The sequence below is a fragment of the Acomys russatus genome, chromosome 8 (assembly GCF_903995435.1).
Source record: "Acomys russatus chromosome 8, mAcoRus1.1, whole genome shotgun sequence".
Lineage (NCBI taxonomy): Eukaryota > Metazoa > Chordata > Mammalia > Rodentia > Muridae > Acomys > Acomys russatus.
This window is the reverse complement of record NC_067144.1, coordinates 19,693,059-19,713,303: the sequence shown is the minus strand read 5'-3', so window position 1 is coordinate 19,713,303 and position 20,245 is coordinate 19,693,059. Positions and strand designations below refer to the sequence as shown.

The 20,245-nt window shown below is 41.8% G+C and overlaps 1 protein-coding gene and 1 non-coding gene across 2 annotated transcripts in view; both read left to right on the top strand.

Moving 5' to 3' along the window:
* Positions 1-255, top strand: part of Pdia5 (protein disulfide isomerase family A member 5) — a 96,617-nt gene extending 96,362 nt beyond the window's left edge. The window contains exon 17 of the mRNA XM_051149863.1: positions 28-255. Coding sequence (XP_051005820.1) covers positions 28-108 — 81 coding nt within the window. The 3' untranslated portion in view covers positions 109-255. The remainder of the gene's footprint in view (positions 1-27) is intronic.
* Positions 256-10,369: 10,114 nt separating this feature from the next.
* On the top strand, positions 10,370-10,532 carry LOC127193458 (U1 spliceosomal RNA). The gene has a single exon (XR_007831113.1). It is a non-coding gene; the product is annotated as a U1 spliceosomal RNA (small nuclear RNA).
* The last annotated feature ends 9,713 nt before the right edge of the window (positions 10,533-20,245 follow it).

Sequence of the window (20,245 nt, the reverse complement as noted above, 5' to 3'; positions counted from 1 at the left end):
TCTTTCTCTTTCTCCCATGCCCTGCAGGAATTGGGATTTACCAATTTCTTCCGAACCCTCCGGGAGGGAGACCTCAAGAGACTAGAGAAAAGGAGGGAGGAGCTGTAGTCCCGCCCCCTCCAAGAGAGCCCTTCCTCTACACTGTGAACAATGCCTATTTTGTTCTTTCTGAATATCCATGTGTTCTGAAGACAAAGTTTTTTATAGCCACGTATGGCCTTTTGTACAATTTTGAAATAAAATTAATCCATTTATTCAGGGGTAGTGTTCATTTTTGTCACAAGATCATGTGAGATGGAGACTCACGTTCTCTATCCTTCACATCGTCTCTGAGGGGTGGGGTCCATTCGAGCACCACCTGTAGCCCTAGCCCAAGAGGCCCCGGAGGGTGGAGAGGACATGGGGTACCAGCCCCATCAGTCATTAGAGAGTGGAACAGAGGGATGACCGCAAAGCACTGTTGGGGGGACGTTCTGAATGAGAACAAACACACTACTTTTGCTATTTTTTTTTTTTTTTCCTTTGCTGCTAGTGCTTTTGGTGTTGTCTATTAAAAAAAAAAAAAAAAAGCATTGTCAGACTTAGTCTCTTTCCCCCCCATATACGTGGGTCCTATAGTTTTCATTTTTAGAGGGGTTTGTTCATCATTAGTTGATTTTATTTTATTTTATTTTTTGCATGCGCTCAAAGTGTCCTGCTTCGTCATTTTGATGTGGGTATGCAGCTTTTTCAGAACCTTTTGTTGAAAATATTGTACTCTTCAGATGGTATTGACACTTGGTTGTATATGTGGGCATTCTTTCCATATGCTATCTGTATGTTATCTCTATGCCAGTACCACCCTGTCTCGCTGTAGTTTTGTAACTTTTGAAATCAGAGTGTGCAAGGCCTCCAACTTTACTCTTCCTAAGATGGTTTTGGTTGTTGGGGCTACCTTGGAACTCTGTGTCTGTTCCCATATATCATGTGTGTGGATTTACGTAACCCACTGCTAGCAAGATATGAACTTGTCCTATGCTGAAAAATCTCTCTGCTACCTCTTCTCCCTCCGAAACTATGGCAGCCACTAGCCTGTTTTACGTCTCTGTAATGCTATCACTTGGGGGAATATGACCCAAATGAAGTCATATAGTATGTAATAAGCAAGATTTCCCTTTATCGGTGTGCATAGTGTCCTAGTGTCCTTGAGTTCTACCAAAGTTGTGTAAGCAGCTTGGTCTTTGTTTAATTGACAAGCAGCATTCCATGGTGTGGAATGACACACAGTTAGTTAAACCATCTTCCTACTAAGAGATTGTTGTGGGAACTCTCCTCCCAGAGAGATGTAAACAAATGTCTGTCGTGCCATTCCCCCACCACCACCACCTTAAAGGGTACCAGTGACAAACCAAAATACTGTCCTACCAAAGTCCGACCTTGGGAGCCAGTAAGTTTGTTGGGCTAGCTACGGAGCTAGGTGAACACTTATAGGAGCACAGTGACTCCAAGGCAGCCACATCACTTAGAAAGTCTCCAACATGGATGATGGTGTCCCCTAGCTGCATAGATGTAGTCCTGATGATGCTTGCTTTTAAACTGTATTTTATTGGGGGTATTGAAGCCTCTACTTCCCTTCCACCAACCAACCCCTTAACCCTGGATATGAGAGAAGGTAGGTTAGTAGAGGGGGGAGGGGTGGAGACCCCTTTACTTCTCTTGGCTCTTTAGGGTCAATTGGGTTCTTTATTAATCTCTGTCAACAGCAACACGGCCAGCAGTATCCTCCAAGCCTCATTAAAATATTGCTCTCTGTCTTTCTCCAAGCTACCACACCGCCTCTCTCTGGTTTCTACAAACTGCTATACATCTCATGCCACGCCACGCCTCATGCCAACACTGCACACCACACTTGCTCTCTCCAGGCTCTTTTATTTTATCTCCCTCAGAGTCCTAGACCACGCCCCTCTCCATGCTGCAGGCCATTACCAGCTGCATAACCATGCCCCATATGAGACATTTATCAGCAGTGGACAAACTAAAGCCCAAACTAAAATCCCACACTTGGGATGTAAACAAGAACATATTTGTATAACATAACTGAATTTACAAAGAAACCAAAACTTCCGTTACATAGCCCTCTCCCTGGGTCTCCGTTAACTTTGCCTATACTATATAATTGAGCTCTTCTCTGGACCATGACACCATGGAAATTATGTAGAAGTGTATATATGGCTGGCAGAAGAGTGCAAGAGGGAGCAGGTGGCCCTCTCCACCACCTCCTCCTGTGAGGGAAGAGTAGCAGTCAACAGCCCCACCTGACCAGATTAGCCACTGGAGTGCTGCATGCTGTGACCAAGAAACACATGCGCCTGGTATTCCATTACAATGCCTGCATCAAGCTTCTCTTAATCTCATCAGTCAGGCGTTGTCATCATCTCCTATCACAAGAAGGGTAAGTACAATGTGTATTGAGAGTGAAAGATGGGCGTTCAAATAACTTACAGTTTATCATTATGATCGCTTTATTATTAGCTATGATTAATTCCCCCATTATACCTAACTTGCAAATTAAACTTCCCCAACTTTGATGGCTATTCTTGGTCATCATCTTGACTATGTCTGGAATGTACTAAAACCCAAATTACTGGGCATACCTTTGAGGGTTGGTTTGTTTGGTTTTTTGTTGTTTGGTTGGTTTGGTTTGGCTTCCCTTAATTGAATCAGTTGAAATGGAGAGAGCCACTTCTAGTCCGGATCTTTGAATCTGCATCTTCTGAGGTGGGAAGGTCCATCTTTAGTGTGGACTTCTGTGGCAGCCTACTATAAGGGTCGTGGAGGAGGAGAGTGTTTGCTCTTTGCTTGCTTGCTCTGGTGCTGACTAGAAAGTCTGTTCCTTCACTGGGATTAGAGCCCTACTTCTTCAGGATTCTGGCATATATTGAAGACACACAGCTCGGTGCACTGAACAACTACTAGAATCTTGGACCTTCTGTTCGTAGGCAGCCACTGTTGAGTTAGCTGGACCACAGCCTGTAAGTCATTCTAATATCTGCCCTTTATATAGAGAGGTTCGTTCTAAAGTTCTGTTACTCCAAAGAACCCTGACTAACACACTAAGATATATACGTGTAGAAAAATAAATATATAAGGTTCCTTATCAGGTATTCATAGCATATATATATGGCTCTATATCTGGTCTTCACTGGAGATCTTACAGCATACACCCAATGCATAACTTACTGTATGTTATTCCTCTTCCTGGTTAAACACAGGGCCCTGGACATAAGAGCCCACGTGGGACCTGACCCCCACAGAGAGATAGAACCATGACTCATTCATTCTAGATATTATATCTCAGTTAATCCCACACAAGACTGTGGGCTCCCTGTCAACAAAATCCATCAAAACCTTTTAGCACTGTTTACAGAACAGATCAATCCTTCATGGTTCATTTTCATGAACTATATTTCTTAACTGAGTTTTCAAGATAAAATGTGTATTATAAGAAACCTTGACAAGTACAGAAAAGCATAATAAAATTTTAAATCATGCATAGCCCAGATGCTCATCAATAGCTATTGAATATAGTTTTGCTGTAGTCAGATGACACTTTGCTATTAAGGATTTTCTATTCATTATAAGATTTTTAATGGCATCCCTGGCTGCAAGTTGCCTCTCCTTGTGTAAATATTTACTTGGAAATTCATGTTACTGGTCCTATGTTACATTTGGGTTTTTTGTTTTGTTTTGTTTTGTTTTTTTGGTGTTTTGCCTGCCTAGACATTAGTGTGAGGGTGTCAGATCTTGGACCTATAGAGTGTGAACTGCCATGTGGTTGCTGGGAATTGAACCCATGTCCTCTGGAAGAACAGCTGGTACTCCCAACTGCTGAGCCATCTCTCCAGCCCCTAGGTTATTTTCTTTTGTTTTGTTTTTGTTTTTGTTTTCAGAAGTGCATAATACTGGGAAGGACATTCCTACCTGTGTTGCTTTACCCATTTTCAGAAGCAGCTTTCTGGATTTAACCTTATTTGTAAGGTCTGTAATCACCTTGTGAGTTTTTCTTTAGAAAATTTATATCCTCAGTATGTGAAGTTTCTTATTTTTTCTAAACACATTAAATCTGTAAAGCTAGAAAAATACTTAGAAAAAAATCAAGAGGGAGACATTTTCTCTAAATTTAGAGCATAATTCTCTAAAACACTAGAAATTCTTTGTTACGACGATGAAGCAATTACCTTGTGTATGATCTATTGCCGTTTTTAATTCTCCTGAAAACTGTTTTCAAAGTGCATTCAGTAGGATGTTATATAAAGCCATTCAGGTTATCAGCACAGGACAGGATCCATGCAGCCCCAAAGATCTCAGCCATAAGACTCAAAAGTAGCAAAACAAGTGATGCCATCACTCTATTTTTCTGGACCAGCGAGTGAACATCCAGTGTAGCGTTTCAAGTGCTATCACATCCTTGGGTATTCAGCACGGCATCCAGGCTGGGAGTCTGCCAAGCAAAACGCTTCCCCTAAAAGAATGTTAAGGGCTCAGCAGGACCCAGACTTTAATTCCTGTCATCTCCCATCATCCCCTTTCTGCAGAAATTGGTCTGGTTTCAAAAGTCTTTAAGTTAGAAATAAACTAATGTGTGGACACAGACCGGGGCTTATCTGAATGCAAGCAGACAGTTTCATTTTCCAAAGTCTCTGACTTGTTGGAAAATGAAATAGGTGTCAGAAGAAGGGAAATTACTGATGATGATAGCTCCCAGAATGGGTCTCGGCAAACCAAGCCACAAGGGTAGGGAGGGGCAGGGCAGGGTTCAGGCCACACTCTGATGACATCAGATCTGATATATATATATATATATATATATATATATATATATATATATATATATATATATATATATATATAAAATTTTATTATGTGCATATTCAGCCCATCCCCCACTTCCGTTCCCGATTTTACATGTACCTAGGTCCTCCAGTTCCTAAAGGTGCCTAGTGCTCTGAAGTATGTGGGCCAGATTAGATGTCTGGTTAGCAGAGCCAGTGACTAACCGAGGACCACCACTCAGTTCCCTTCTTCTTTGGGGAGTTTCATTTCTTAGTCCCACTTACAGCCTACCAGTAGGTAGTGACCCCTGAGGCCTGCAGCAACATAATTTAGGAATCCTTTAAAGAAAAGTAACAAGCCAGGCATGGTGGTGTATTCTTGTAGTCCCAGTGCTCAGGAGGTGAAGGCAAGAAGACTGTGTTAAGTTCAAAGCCACCCTGGCCTATATAGCAAGTACCAAGCCAGGGAGAGCTACAGAATAAGACTGTCTCCACAAAGAGGAAGAAAAGAAAGAGCAGGAAAACAAGGAAGAGGTGGAGAGGGAGAAGGAAAAGTAACAAGGAATTAGGAATAACAGTAAATATAAGATATGGGTTTAGGGGACTGGGGAGATGGCTCAGAGGTTAAGAGCACTGCCTGCTCTTCCAAAGGTCCTGAGTTCAATTCCCAGCAACCACATGGTGGCTCACAACCATCTATAATGAGATCTGGTGCCCTCTTCTGGTGTATAGGTGTACATGCAAGCAGAACACTATGCATAATAAATAAATAAATCTTTAAAGATATGAATTTAGAATGAAAAAAAAAACTTGTATGTTAAACAGGAAGCTGAAATATACCACAAATTCCAGGGAAAAAATCATGCAGTGTTTTTGTTTAGAATTATTTTTCTACCTGACCCTACCCCTACCCCTAACCCTACCCCTACCCCTACCCTTACCCCTACCCCTACCCCTACCCTTACCCCTACCCCTACCTCTCTACACCTGTGAGCCAGGACTCTGCCAGTCTCCATTCCTCTCCCAGTTTCCTATTACACCCCAGCGGTTCTCCAGTGTGCATGGTAGCCATATCTAGCTATCCTATTGGTTTGCTTTTTGTCTTTCTCCCCACTAAACTATAGGATCTAGCGGGCAAAGGCCTCTTCTGTCCAGTTTGTTGTTTTGCCCCCAAACTCAGAATGTGGCAAGTATATTCCTCCATCAATATGGGTAGACAATTGATTTCAACAGCCATTCCAACCCACAGTGAATGCCTAAGTCTTCAGAAGCTCAAATCACCCACATGAAGGGGCATAGTATTTGCATTTAGCCTGTATGCACTTTAAGTCACCTCCAGACTGCTTATAACACCTAAAGCGGTGTAAATGCTGTATTTATTGTTGAAGAGACAATGCCAATAAAGTTTATACATGTTCACTACAGGCACAATTTTTTTTTCTTTTTCTTATAATTTATTCAAATTATATCCCAATTGTTATCCCCTCCCTTGTATCTTCCCGTTCCCTCCCTCCCTCCCTCTTTAGCCCTGTTCCCCTCCCCTAGACCTCTGACACCTCCTCCCCCACCATATGACCACAGCCTATCAGGTCTCCTTCCTCTGTGTGCCCCGCCACCAAACCTCCCCACCAAGGGAAAGTGATCAAATAGGGGACACCAGAGTCCATGTCAGAGGCAGTCCCCTCTCTCCCCACAACTGTGGAGAATGAGCTGTCCATTGGCTACATCTGAACAGAGTGTCTAGGTTTACTACATGCATTGCACTTGGCTGGTACAACAGTTTGTGCAGGACCCCCTGGGTCCAGATCCACCAGCCTTGATGGTCTTCTTGTGAGTCTAAGGCACAATTTGTGTTTGTTTGTTTGTTTGTGTTTTTTTCAAGACAGGGTTTCTCTATGTCACCTTGGCTGTCCTAGACTCACTTTGTAGACCAGGCTGTCCTTGAACTCATAGGGATCTGCCTGCCTTTGCCCTCTGAGTGCTGGGATTAAAGGCATGAGCCACCACGCCCAGCAACAAATTTTTAAATAGTTTGAATTTTTGATTGCTTGAGTTTAGGGATGTGGAGCATAAAGACAGAGAAGACTTACTATACTCAGGGAATGTTATTTTACAAAATATGTGTACATTTGATCTACTGCTTCTTGTGGGGTTTTATTTCTCTCTTTAAAAATAAAACCTATTTGTGTCTGCATGCATGTGCATGCGTGAGTGTGTGCACATGTGTGCCCACATACCGTGACATACCTGTTGGGTCACAAGAGTCATTTCTCTTCCTTCTGCCGTGTGAATTTCAGAGACTAAGTCAGGTTTCCAAGCTTGATGGCAAGCGCCTTTGTACACTGAGCCATCTCAGCAGCCCTACTGCGTGTTCTTTTAAAAAGCCATAGTCATGGCAGAGAGTATGGCTCAGCGTTGGAGCGCTTGAAAGAGAAGGGAGGGGAGGGCCAGAAATCAATCAAAACTTTCAAAAGTGATTATGCTGAGATGACAAAACAGTAAGTGACTTCTGTAGTGAGAATGTTGGTTTCTTTAGAAACCCACTTCTGTCATGTGACTAAGTTTTTGGTTTGGTTTTGTTTGAATCCCTGGCGTGAGATATGGGGCTGCTTCAGATCGTCCATAGCTTCTAACTGTGATTCGTGTCATGCTCTAGGAGGGGTGTGATATTTGCCAGCTGCAGATGGTGTACGTTTGGAATTCTGGGGACTCTTGAGAGGGTGTAAATGCAAGAGAGCCTGTGGCAGCTGCTGCTCCCCCTGTGGCTGCCCCTGCTGTTGGTGGTCCCTGTTGATGTTGGTTCCTGCTGCCGCTTTTGCTGTTGTTGGATTGCTGGGTTGCTGGATTGCTGGGTTGTTGGTTGCTGGATTGCTGGGTTGTTGGTTTTTGTTTGGAGATGTTATGATGATGAGGACTGGACTTGCCCTAAGGAACTCCATGCCCCTAATCAGCAGGAAATAATCTAAAGAAAATTACGCCCCCTCTCCTCTCTAACCTTCTTTCTCACCTACCTAGTGTTGGGGGTTGGAAGGGATTGGGGTGGAGAAGCGTGGGAGACATAACAACCCAATAAAGTAGCCAAAAAGGCTACAAACTTCATTCTAATTTTCTCAATACTCCAATGTCTTTTCAATAGAATATTTAAAATTTTGCACAAATTATAGCCAAAATGCTTATGGTGAATGTGAACGGAAACAATTAGATATAAAACATATCTACTGTGAGCCTGATTTGTTCCTGTTTGGGTGTGTGTGTGTGTGTGTGTGTGTGTGTGTGTGTGTGTGTGTGTGTGTTGCTTTGAGTGATTTTTAAATTTATTGTTCTTCTGTCTGTACTGTTGGAGTGACAGGAGAACCAACACGCACTATCATGCCAGGTGTTTGGCTTTTTTATGTCAAGACATAAAGGAGATAGAACAATAATTTGATAGTTCCCTCTGGAAGTCAAAATAACAATTAGTCCCATTACTTTCTCTTTCTTCCTTCTGTTTTTGTAGATTTTATAAAGGACATAAATTACTTTGATAATGCAGGAAAATAAAAATAAAAAATGTTACAATAAAAAAAAAAAAGAAAAGAAAAAGAAGGTTCTGTTGCACCAAGAATGGAGCTGTATAGTTGGCAGTATTCAAATGGGGCACAAGAAGACAGAAGGGTAACCAAGAGGAGGAATAAACTACTGTAGTTACTTTACTTGTTCCTATGTCCAAATACCTGACAAGAACCAATTTGATGAAGTAAGGGCTTATGTAGGCTTACAGTCCATCAGGGTGGGAAAAGAATGCAGTAGGGTAATGAGGCCCTGGTTACATTGCATCTGCAGTGGGGAAGCAGAGAGAAAGGGCAGGAAATGAGGTGGCTCTTTTGTGTTAAGGTTCACAACCCAGTGTATGAGCACTGGGGAACATTGCATATTGAAACCCAAACAGGGACCTTGATGTGACTAAGGTGGTAATCAGGAAAGAAAGAAAGAAAGAAAGAAAGAAAGAAAGAAAGAAAGAAAGAAAGAAAGAAAGAAAGAAAGAGACCAACCACGGGGCAGGAAGGATGTAATAATGGAGGAGATGTGAGGCTGAGAAAGTAAGATGGACTCACCCTTGTCTTTATCCAAATAGGTGGCCACCGTCACAGCCCTGTAAGTGTTAGGATAATACTTTAATGAGAATGTCGGGGGAGGGGATCACACTCAGGTAGAAGGTAACAGATATTGTTGTGTGAATTTCTGTTGTGTTCTTCTCAAAAGGAATGAAGAAAATCTATATTCTGAAATTGCCCTAAATGCTTTCTTAATTCTAGGTTTCTCAAATGACCCATCTGACTAAGGATATTCCTGACTTGACTTAATTGTGCACTAAGTCCATGCACTGATGATTGACCATAACTGAAAATAACAGGACACATTCTTGTGGTCTCAGAGGACTACCTGGCTAATGGAATAATAATGATAATTAGGCTGTGGTGAATCTACCTCCTCACTATGAAATAGAATGCCAAATAGGAGTAGTTAGTATTCATTGAAAACAGCATGCACATAATCAGATAAAAGAAAAGTACTTAATGAAGGCCCAGAACACTTAGTGAAAAGTCCTCTAGCGTTTATTTTTGTAGGACAATAAAATAAAATGTGAGTTAGTTTTAAAATTCATAGCTTATCTAAAGGAACACCCCAAGAGTTACTGCCTACATATAAAATTACTTCAGAGAACTGGAGACTGTATTATGAAATGGAATGAATCCAAAGCTCCTTTTTGTTAGACTATACATTGATATATGAAAGTGCTTTTAATTAGAGATAATTAGAATAATAGTCTATATTTAAAATAATTACATACTAAAAGATGAATATAAAATGATGGGAACTTGGCTATAAAATTTTAACATGAACAATATCAAGGCATAATAGTACCTTGTCTTTTGAACATGCCTTTTTGCTAATCTTTCTTTTCACCTCACATGCCCTTCTTTTGTCTACAGCAGAAGAAATTCTCCCTGACTTATAGACCTTGATTTAGCAGGTAGAAAATAAAATTTATTGGAGTTGTATCTCTGTGACAAAGTTACAAACATAAATTCCCCATTGAAATAAAACTTTGAAGAAATGGATCCCCTGAAATATTAATGTTTAGATCTAGGTAGCTACATATTTAATGTATGACAAGTCTGAGTGATTCTCACATTAATAATAGTTAAAAGGAAATAAAGCTACAAAGTCCATCTAAGAAGTGATGCCTTAAGTATGACCTAGGTGGTAATAAAATGAAAAACGGATTAAAACAATAAGAAGCCCTCTTCTCCTCAATTAAGTCAGCAAGGTATTTTTTATTTATTTTTTAAGAGTTATTTATTTATTTATTATGTATACAGTCCTCTGCCTGCATGTGTGCCTGCACATCAGAAGAGGGAACCAGATCTCATTATAGATGGTTGTGAGCCACCATGTGGGTGCTGGGAATTGAACTCAGAACCTTTGGAAGAGCAGTCAGTGCCCTTGACCTCTGAGCTGTCTCTCCAGCCCCAGCAAGGTATTTTTTAAATGAAGATAAACAAAATATTTCCATCATACTTCTGGCATGGAAGACACCATGGTCAGGAAGATGGCTTTCCCAGGACAAGGCTCAGCCATTGCACGGGGGGTTGTGCTGACCCCTACAGTTTTCCCAAAGGAGGAAACCTAGACCACATGCTCTGTGGTAGTGGGGGACAGCATCCGTTCTCTCCCCTTGGGGGGATCATCATCAGTCATGTGCAACAGCATGGATTAGGAGGCACAAAAGTGTTTATAATTACAATTTAGCAATGCAGGAAAGAAATGTTATCAAACATGGAAACAACTACAAGCAAGAAAAATATTTACCCATGCATTACTCATAATAGAAAAAGAAAGCAAAAAGACCCTGAAAAATATCCACCTATCTAGTAAAAGTATGCAAGTTACAATACATTCATTTAGTAAGTTCTGCAGTTGGTATAAATAGTAGTTTATACAGAAGGGAAACATGGAATGGCTTACAGTGGATAAAACTGTAACAATGTATTTTTTTTAATGTTTTCATTTTAAGTTTGTGAGTGTTTTGCCTTGCATATATGTCTGTGCACCATGTGTGTGCCTGGTGTCCTCAGAGGCCAGAAGATGGTGTCAGATCCGCGGGCCTGGAGTTACAGACAGTTGTAAGCCATCGTGTCGGTGCTGAGAACTGAACCCTGGTCTTCTGAAAGAGCAGCCAGTGCTCTCCACCACTGAGAGACCTCTCCAGCCCCAAGAACGGAAACAAAAATATTACCATACCTATGATTGCAATTCTTCAAAGACAAACTTTTTTTTAAAGTACCAAAAGAAAAATCCATGAAAAATATAATAATGGCATGTAGGGTAATGAGCACGGCTGCTTTGTCACTTTTCTCTACTGTCTACATTTTTGTTGTGTAACTATTTTGCTTTTAAAATGGAAATGCAATCAACTTGGGGACAGAATGTTTCTTTATATTTTTGGGGGTTTAGTTTTAGTTTAGTTTTTTTAAAAAAATAGCTGCAAATTAAAACAACAACAACAAAAAACTCCTGCATGTATGTCTGTGCACATGTGTGCCTGGCACCCACAGAAGTCAGGAAAGGGGAGTGGATGCTCTGGAGTGGTAGGTACAGATGGCCTGAGCCTCTAAATAGGTGCTGGGAACCAACCCCGGATCCTCTAAAAGAGCAGCTGAGCCAGCTCCACAGCTCCATCTTGAAGGTTTTTTTAGGCAGTGTTTTCTGCCTTCTGGTGTGACCTTGCTAAGTCTCCTAAGCCTTGATAAAGCCACATCATTTAAAGTAAAAATTGGGAGGAAATGTTTAGGAAAAATGTCCCTGATGAACTATGGTGTGAAAAAACAAAACAAACAAACAAACAAAAACCCCAACAACAACAACAACAAAAACAAACTGAAATACTAGTTGCTTTATCTTGTGTGATTCTGATGTGTTGAGAATAAGGCTTGGTCTTCTGAGGCGTGAGTCTAAAAGCACAAGAGTCAATGACAAAAGCATGGTGCCCTGGACTGGAGCAAAATTCAAACCTTTTATGCTTCAAAGGAAACCAGGAAGAAAATTAAAAGACCACCCACAGAATGGGTGAAAATACTTGTCACCGGAAGTCAACTACTGACTTGTATCCACAATACACACACACATACACTCTTACAACTCAGCAATAACAGGACAGCTCAGTTGTACTTATTTGTCTATCATTTGTTTATTGGGTGCTGGGTTTTGTTGTTTGATTGGTTGGTTCAGTGTGTTGTTGTCTTGTTTTGTTTTGTTTTTGAGTCAAGGTCTCATTATGTGTAGCGTTGACTGGCCCAGAACTCCTCATGTAGACCAATCTGGAAACCATAGAGCTTCTCCTTGCTCTGCTTCCACAGTGCTGAGGTTAAAGGTGTGCAGCTCCACACACAAACCAGTGTTTAAAACAGGCATGTTTAAACCTTTTCTCCAAGATACACAGATGGCTGAGAATCCCATGAACTACAGCAAAGTGCAGAACAGAAGCACAGTGGAGCAGCACTTCCTCCCCCAGGATGGCAATAATCAAATGGCAGACATCAGCTAGAGTTACCAGGACAGAGGAGAGAAGTCAGGACCCTCCCACATTGCTGGTATGAGTGTCATCACAGTGTGGCCGCGTTGGAAAACAATCTGGAACTTCCCTTCAAAAAGCTAAGCATACAATTACGATGTGAGTCAGCATGCACTGCTGAGAGAATGAAACATATGTGCACACAAAAATGTACACACAAATGGTCACAGCATCTTTACATGCTCCACCCAAAGCAGAAAACCACCCCAGTATCCACCAACTTAAGAATGGCTGACATGGGCTGGAGAGATGGCTCAGAGGTTAAGAGTACTGACTGCTCTTCTTTTTTTTTATTTTTTATTTTTTATTTTTATTAATTTATTCTTGTTACATCTCAATGTTTATCCCATCCCTTGTATCCTCCCATTCCTCCCCCCCCCCCCATTTTCCCATTATTCCCCTCCCCTATGACTGTTCCTGAGGGGGATTACATCCCCCTATATATTCTCATAGGGTATCAAGTCTCTTCTTGGCTACTTGCTGTCCTTCCTCTGAGTGCCACCAGGTCTCCCCCTTCAGGGGACATGGTCAAATGTGAGGCACCAGAGTCTGACTGCTCTTCTAAAGGTCATGAGTTCAATTCCCAGCAACCATATGGTGGCTCACAACCATCTATAACAAAAAAAAAAAAAAAAAAAAAAAAATCTGGTGCCCTCTTCTAGCCTGCAGGCAGAATGCTGTATACATAATAAATCTTTTAAAAATCTTTTTTATAAAATGGCTGACACAATGTTCTGTCTATCCAGTCTAAGGGAATACTGGGCAGAACGGAGTCTTCATACATGCTACCTGTGGATGAAGAGCATGCTGAGTTTATGAAACTGGTCACAAATGCCACATGTGGTATGATTTGTCTATGTGAGATGTTTAGAACATGAAAGTCTACAGAGACAGAACATGGGTGGGTTTACCTACAGCCAGAAGTCAGAGGGTAAGGTATGGTCATGAGGCTGTTGGGAGCCGGGGAGAATAGAAAAACTAACCTAATATTATTTGGGTGGTTTTTTTGTTTTGTTTTACTTTGCTTTGCTTTTGTGGGCAGGACCCAGGATTGAACCTGATGCTGTTTGCTTGCTTGTTTTCTATGTAGTTCTGGCCATCCTGGAACTCACTATGTAAACCAGGGTGGCCTTGAACTCGTAGCTCTCTACCTGCTCTACCCCCCACCCTCCAAGCACTGGGATTTAAAGGTGTGCACCACTATGCCTGACTTGAACCCAGTCAGTGTCTTATGCATACTGAACACATGCTTTATCACTGGCCAAGACGGTATTCTAAAACTTGATTACAGTGATGGTTATATAATTCTGTGGTGGTATTTTTTTTTAAATCACAGAATTTGTGTGTGTTTTAAATGGTGACTTATACAGCCTGTGAATTCCATTTCACTACAGCAGTTCATTTTAAAATGACATCTGTATTTTGACTCAACTGTAAGAAAACTAAGGCGAAGGAGTGGCTAGGTGTTAGATGCACCTTTATAAATCTGGACTCATGGGAGACTGAGGAAAGAGTATCGATGGGGGTCCACAGCAGCATGGGCTACATAGTGAGTACCAGCTCAGCCATGATGTGTAAGACGATTCCAACCCAATAAGCAAACAGCAGCCTGCTGGCCAGATGGCTAAATGTTAAGAATGCTTGCTGCAAGTCTTGGTGAGATTAGGGATACAAGGGAAGTGCCTAAACACAATAAAGACAACTTACAGCAAGCCTATAGCCAACAACAAATTAAATTGAAAGAAATTCAAAGCAATTCCACTAAAATGAGGAACAAGATAAGACAGCTGAAGGACATCAAGGGAATGGACACAAATAGTAAAGAAAAAAGCCGAAGGATCATTATTTGTAGATTATATGTTAGTATACATAAGCAACCAAAAATATTCTACAGGGTACTCCTACAGTTGATTAAACACCTTCAGCAAAGTGTCTGGATACAAGATTAACTAAAAAAAAAAAAAAAAAATTAATACCCCATCTATATACAAATGGCAAATGGACTGAGAAAGAAATCAGGGGGATAACACCCTTCATAATAGCCACAAACAATAAATACCTTGGAATAACCCTAACAAAATAAGTTAAAGGCGTGTATGGCAAAAACTTCAAGTCTTTGAAGAAAAGTTGAAGGAGATATCAGAAGAGGCCAGCTTTCCCATGCTCATCAGTCAGTAGGATTAACATAGTAAAGATGGCCATCCTACCAAAAGCCACCTACAGGTTCAACACAACGCCCATCAGAATGCCAAGCCAATTTTTAAAAAGACCTTGAAATAATAATTCCCAACAAAAAACAGGAAAGTTAAAACAGTCCTGAACGATAAAAGAACTTCCAGAGGTATCACTGTCCCTGATGTCAAGCTGCACTTTTGTGGAACCAGAGAAGACAGCTTGGACATGGCTTTAAGCCAACAGAAAGTGTTTATTAGCTGGCAAGCAACTACGCTGGATGTTTTGGATCCTAGTGTAGTACTGAGCCTTTCGCAGGGTGAGTTTTAAGCACAAAAACTGTGTTCTGGGTTGATATACTTCAATTAACAAGAACAGCTAGCCAGAAGCAGAACAGGGACTAAAAAGCAAGGTTAGTACATTTTGAGACTTCCACAGAAGTACACGGACTTTGACTGATTAGGTCTTTGTTTGGTTTTTGGCTGGTGATGATGTCTACAAGGCTGAGTTTTATAGGCTGAATGGCATATCCATCACAGAGTCAGTTGTGCTAAGGTCTGGGGGCCTACTAAAGGTCTGAAGCAACAGAACTATAGTAAGAAAATGGTATAAAAACAAACACATCGTTGATCAATGGAATCAAACCAAAGACCCAAACATAAATTCACACATCTATGGACACCTGATTTTTGATAAAGAAGTCAGAAATAAACAATGGAAAAAAGAAAGAATCTTCAACAAATGATGCTGGTCTAACTGGATGTCTGAATTTAGAAGAATGCAAATAGATCCATATCTATCATCCTTAAAACAAAACAAAACAAAACACCTCAAGTCTAAGTAGATCAAAGGCCTCAACATAAAACTGGATGCACTGAACCTGAAAGAAGAGAAATAGGAAATAGGAGACAACTTCCTAAAGAAAACACCCACAGTGCAGGCACTAAGATCGACATTTAGTAAACGGCACCTCATGAAACTGAAAAGCTTCTGTAAGGCAAAGGACACAGTCAAGAGGACAAAACATCAAACCTACAGAATGGGGAAAATTTTTTCACTAACTCTACATCTAACAGAGGGCTAGTATCCAAAATATATAAAAAATTCAAGAAACTAGACATCACCAAACGAAACTATCCATCTAAAACATGGGTTACAGATCTCAACAGAGATTTCTTAATAGAAGAACCTCAAAATGCCTGAGAAACACTTAAAGAAATGTTCACCATCCTTAGCCATCAGGGGAATGCAAATCAAAATGACTCTGAGATTCCATCTTACACCTCTCAGGGTGTCTAAGATCAATAACACAAGTGACAGCCTTTGCTATTGAAGATGTGGAGCAAAGGGAGCAAGCCTCCATTGGGGGTGGGAGTGCAAGCTTGTACAGTCACTAAGGGAATTATTATGGCAGTGTGGGACCTGGGTACTGTGGAACTGGGAGAAACTGGTCCATAGCAGGAGTAGGGTGGAGCTGTTACCAACCCCAGAAATCACATCTCAAGAGTGGTAGGAGGTGAGGCCCACTCCTTACTTTGTCCTAGGCCTGCATATCCCGGTGCATGTGTGTAGTCTTTTGGCCCCCACCTCTTCCACCCTTGAGGTGGTCAGGTAGCCCAGTGGACAGGTTACAGGTTAAACTTACCCTCTCCTTATAAAGTCATGTACAGCAAATGAGGCATTCCAACATCTTAACCTTAGCCAATGATGTACACTCACCCTGAAAGCCTCTACCTACTCACCAAAGCTTTAAATAGCCCTCGATTCCCCCAGCAGGCTCTCAGGAGGCAGGCTTCATTGGCAGAAAGAATAAAACCTATCGCCACCAGTTCTGTGATGGATGGGGGGGGGGGGGGGGGCTTCCAAAAGCTAGAACTGGCAGATGCTATGTAAATGAGCCCCTTCAAAGCAGTGATTCTCAATCTGTGGGTCACGACCCCTTTGGGGTGGAAAGACCCTTCATAAAGGTTTTTTTTTAATCAGATAGCCTGCATATCAGATATTTACATTACTAACTTATAACAGTAGCAAAATTGCAGTTATGAAATAATGAAAGCCAGGCGTGGTGGCGCATGCCTTTAATCCTACAAAGCAAGTCCAGGACAGCCAGGACTACAAGAGAAACTCTGTCTCGAACCCTCCCCTACTCCCAAAAAATAGCAACAAAAATAATTTTTATGGTGGGGCTCACCACAGCATGTCGAATTGTATTAAAGGGTCAGGGCCTTCAGAAGGTTGAGAACTGGTGTTTTAAACGGTCAGCACTCTGGAGCCCTTTCCCAATATTCTAAATTTTAAAAGAAACAAATGAGGGAAATAAGGCGAAGTATGTGCCAGTTTGCTTCTAGAGAGTGATTCATGTTTTAATTTTCATTGATTCCCACCCCCCATATTTTGCAAATATTTGATAACAAATAATCTTTTATTATTAGCAGGAAAGGTTTCAATATAAAAATGGCTCCATCTCCTACGGGAGATGGCTTGGTAAATTAGGTGCCACACAGACATAAGGGCCTGAGTTTCCTACTCTGACACCTGTGAGAGCTACTTTTTAAACTCTACTTTATTTGGGGTTCCTTAATGTTAGAAGGAGTAGGGGACGTAGACCTCTTTAGACTTAGTTCTGGCTGGTCAGAGTTGTTGGGTTCCTTGGGAAAATACCATCTCAGTCATCAGGATATCTAGCAGTCTAGCAACAGCAAATGGCATATGCAGCAGGACAGACGGACAAGCAGCCTTCTTCCTCCTCTGTCTGTCTCCTCGAAGCCCTTTCCTCTCTCCGGACTCTGCTATTTGTACTCTCCCAGAATCCTCAGAAACACCCACATAAAAGCAGGGTACTCTGAAACACCAACACTTGTAGAGCAGAGATGGTGGGTCGTTGCTAACATATAAGGCTAGCTGAGTGAACGAGATCCACGCTCAGTGAGAAACCCTATGTCAAGAAATAAGGTGGAGGCCAGGCAGTGGTGGCGCATGCCTTTAATCCCAGCACTCGGGAGGCAGAGGTGGGTGGATCACTGTGAGTTCGAGGCCAGCCTGGTCTACAAAGTGAGTCCAGGACAGCCAAGGCTACACAGAGAAACCCTGTCTGGAAAAACCAAACCAAACAAAACAAAAACAAAAAAACCAAACCAAAACAACAAAAAAAGAAGAAGAAGAAAGAAAGGTGGAGAATGACAGGAATATTGACCAGAGCCCGTAGACCTACTCATACACCTGGCATGTGCAGACACATGCAAAGGAAAACATGCGCACACACACACACACAAAACAAAAAACAATGGGTATGATGGTGCACGCCTTTAATCCCAGCACTTGGGAGGCAGAGGCAGGCAGATCACTGTGAGTTCAAGGCCAGCCTGGTCTACAGAGTGACTCCATGATAGCCAAAGATACACAGAGAAACCCTGTCTCAAAAAAACCTAAAAATCAAACAAACAAAACAAAAACCGTCCCCAGATAAGGACAGAGAACCTAAAGGGAAAAGGGTGGCTGACTGCAGTGTGGGGGATGGGCTGAAGAAGATGGTCTTGTGAAAGCCTGTCTATAAAATTCACATGCTGTGTTAACAACGGTAGTCATTTAGAATTGCTATAAAATTATAATGTAGACGCATATAAAGTCAAAACTGAAAAGTCATCCCTCGGCTCTTGCCATTTCCCTTTTACTGGTGTGGTGCATATTTTTCCATACACAGCCCTTTTTTTCTTTTCTTTTTTTAACTGAGATCGAATTCCATCTATTATCCTACAACTTCTTTCAATGACTGAACAATATTTTTTCCTACCCCATCTGTCAGTGTGGGGTCTATTTCACTCTTCTTTTTTTGTTTTTTTTTTGTTTTGTTTTGTTTTTTTTTTTTTTTTGAGACAGGGTTTTTCTGTGTAGCCTTGGCCATCCTGGACTCACTTTGTAGGCCAGGCTGGCCTCGAACTCACAGTGACCCGCCTGCCTCTGCCTCCCGAATGCTGGGATTAAAGGTGTGCGCCACCACACCCGGCTCTATTTCACTCTTCTTAACCGTGGCAGATGGGAATAACAGACGATCCACAAGTTATTCCTATTGATATATGTTTAGGTTCTTCCTCATGCCACTAAACGTCGCACGTACTCTCTGCTCAAGGTATTTAGATGGGGCAGATCCCCTGCAGTTGTCCTCAACCTCTGGGTCGCAATCCTTCTGGAGGGTTGAATGATCCTTTCACAAGGGTCAACTAAGACCATCAGAAAACAGAAATATCCCACGTTATGATTTGTAACAGCAGCAAAATTACAGTTATAAGGTAGCAACGAAAATAATGTTACGGTTGGGGGTCACCACAGCATGAGGAGCTGCATTAAAGGGTCACGGCAGCATTAGGAAGGCTGAGAACCGCCGCACTCAGGGTAGGTAGAGTTAAAATTGCAAACCACACCAATTGCTCTAAAACCTTCTATGCTGACTTGTACGGTCACTGTGCTGTACTCATTTCCCGACTCTCACCAACTCAGATGAGTGTCATCCAGCTTTCAGTCCCCCACCTAACCAATTAGAGCACTTGCTGGACAAAGGTTAGGCCCTGGGTTTGATCCAGTTGTGGTTTCTGCGTGATTAATGAGGTTGGTAATTTTAAAGTGTGTCTATTGGACAGATAGGTTTCCCATTTTATCTTACCTATTGCCCCATCCCTTTGCCTCGGTGCTCTAAGAATGTTGTCTGTGCTCCTTCTCCTGTTTCTGAAGTATTCTGACAAAGGCAGCTAGGGGGAAAGGGTTTCTTCCGCTCACACTCACTGCTCATGGCTTCAGCTCTAGAGGAACCGTTCACTAACAGCTGCGGCCCGAAGAGAGTGGTACCCTCGGACTCGGCTCCCTCCTGCTTTTTCGTTGAATCCAGGACCTCTTCCTTGAAATGGTGCCACCGCACACACGCGTGGGTGGCTCTCCCTACCTTCATTACCAAAATCAAGATAGTCCCCCAAAGTCAGGCTGAGATGCTCATTTCCCAGGTGATTCTGTTTTGCCAAGTTAACAGTCAATACTGATGATCTAAAGAAACCCTAGATTTAAAATGGCTTCTTTAGGCTGAGCCTGCTGATACACGTTTGCAATTCCATCTACTTGGGAAGATGAGGCAGGAGAATCATGTGTTCAAGGCATGCCCAGAAGAGCCAGAAATGAGTAATTTTCCAAGCTGTTTTCTCTGTCTGTCTGTCTGTCTGTCTGTCTGTCTGTCTGTCTGTCTTCCTGTCTCTCTGTCTGTCTGACTTTCTCTCTCTCTCTCTCTCTCTCTCTCTCTCTCTCTCTCTCTCTCTCTCTCTCTCTCTCTCTCTCTCTCCCAACCCCTCTCTCTTTCTCACACATCTTCAGATATTCCAAGTTCTGTTAATAAAGGATAAAATAGATATTTTCTACTTTCTTAGACTACTGTTTCGAATATTTACCTATTTAGATTCAAAAGTCCCAAAGACAAGTTGATGTTCTCTTCTGTTTTAAAAATAGATGCCCACGCCATACTTCCCAGATGACCTTATTGTCATAATTTTCCAGGTGAGGAATCAGAGCACGAAGCTGTGTGCTTAGTTACAGTCACAAAATGACCCAGCAGTAGACACGAATCTAAAGTCTATGGCTCCATCTTATTTTTCAATTATGTGTCCTGTAC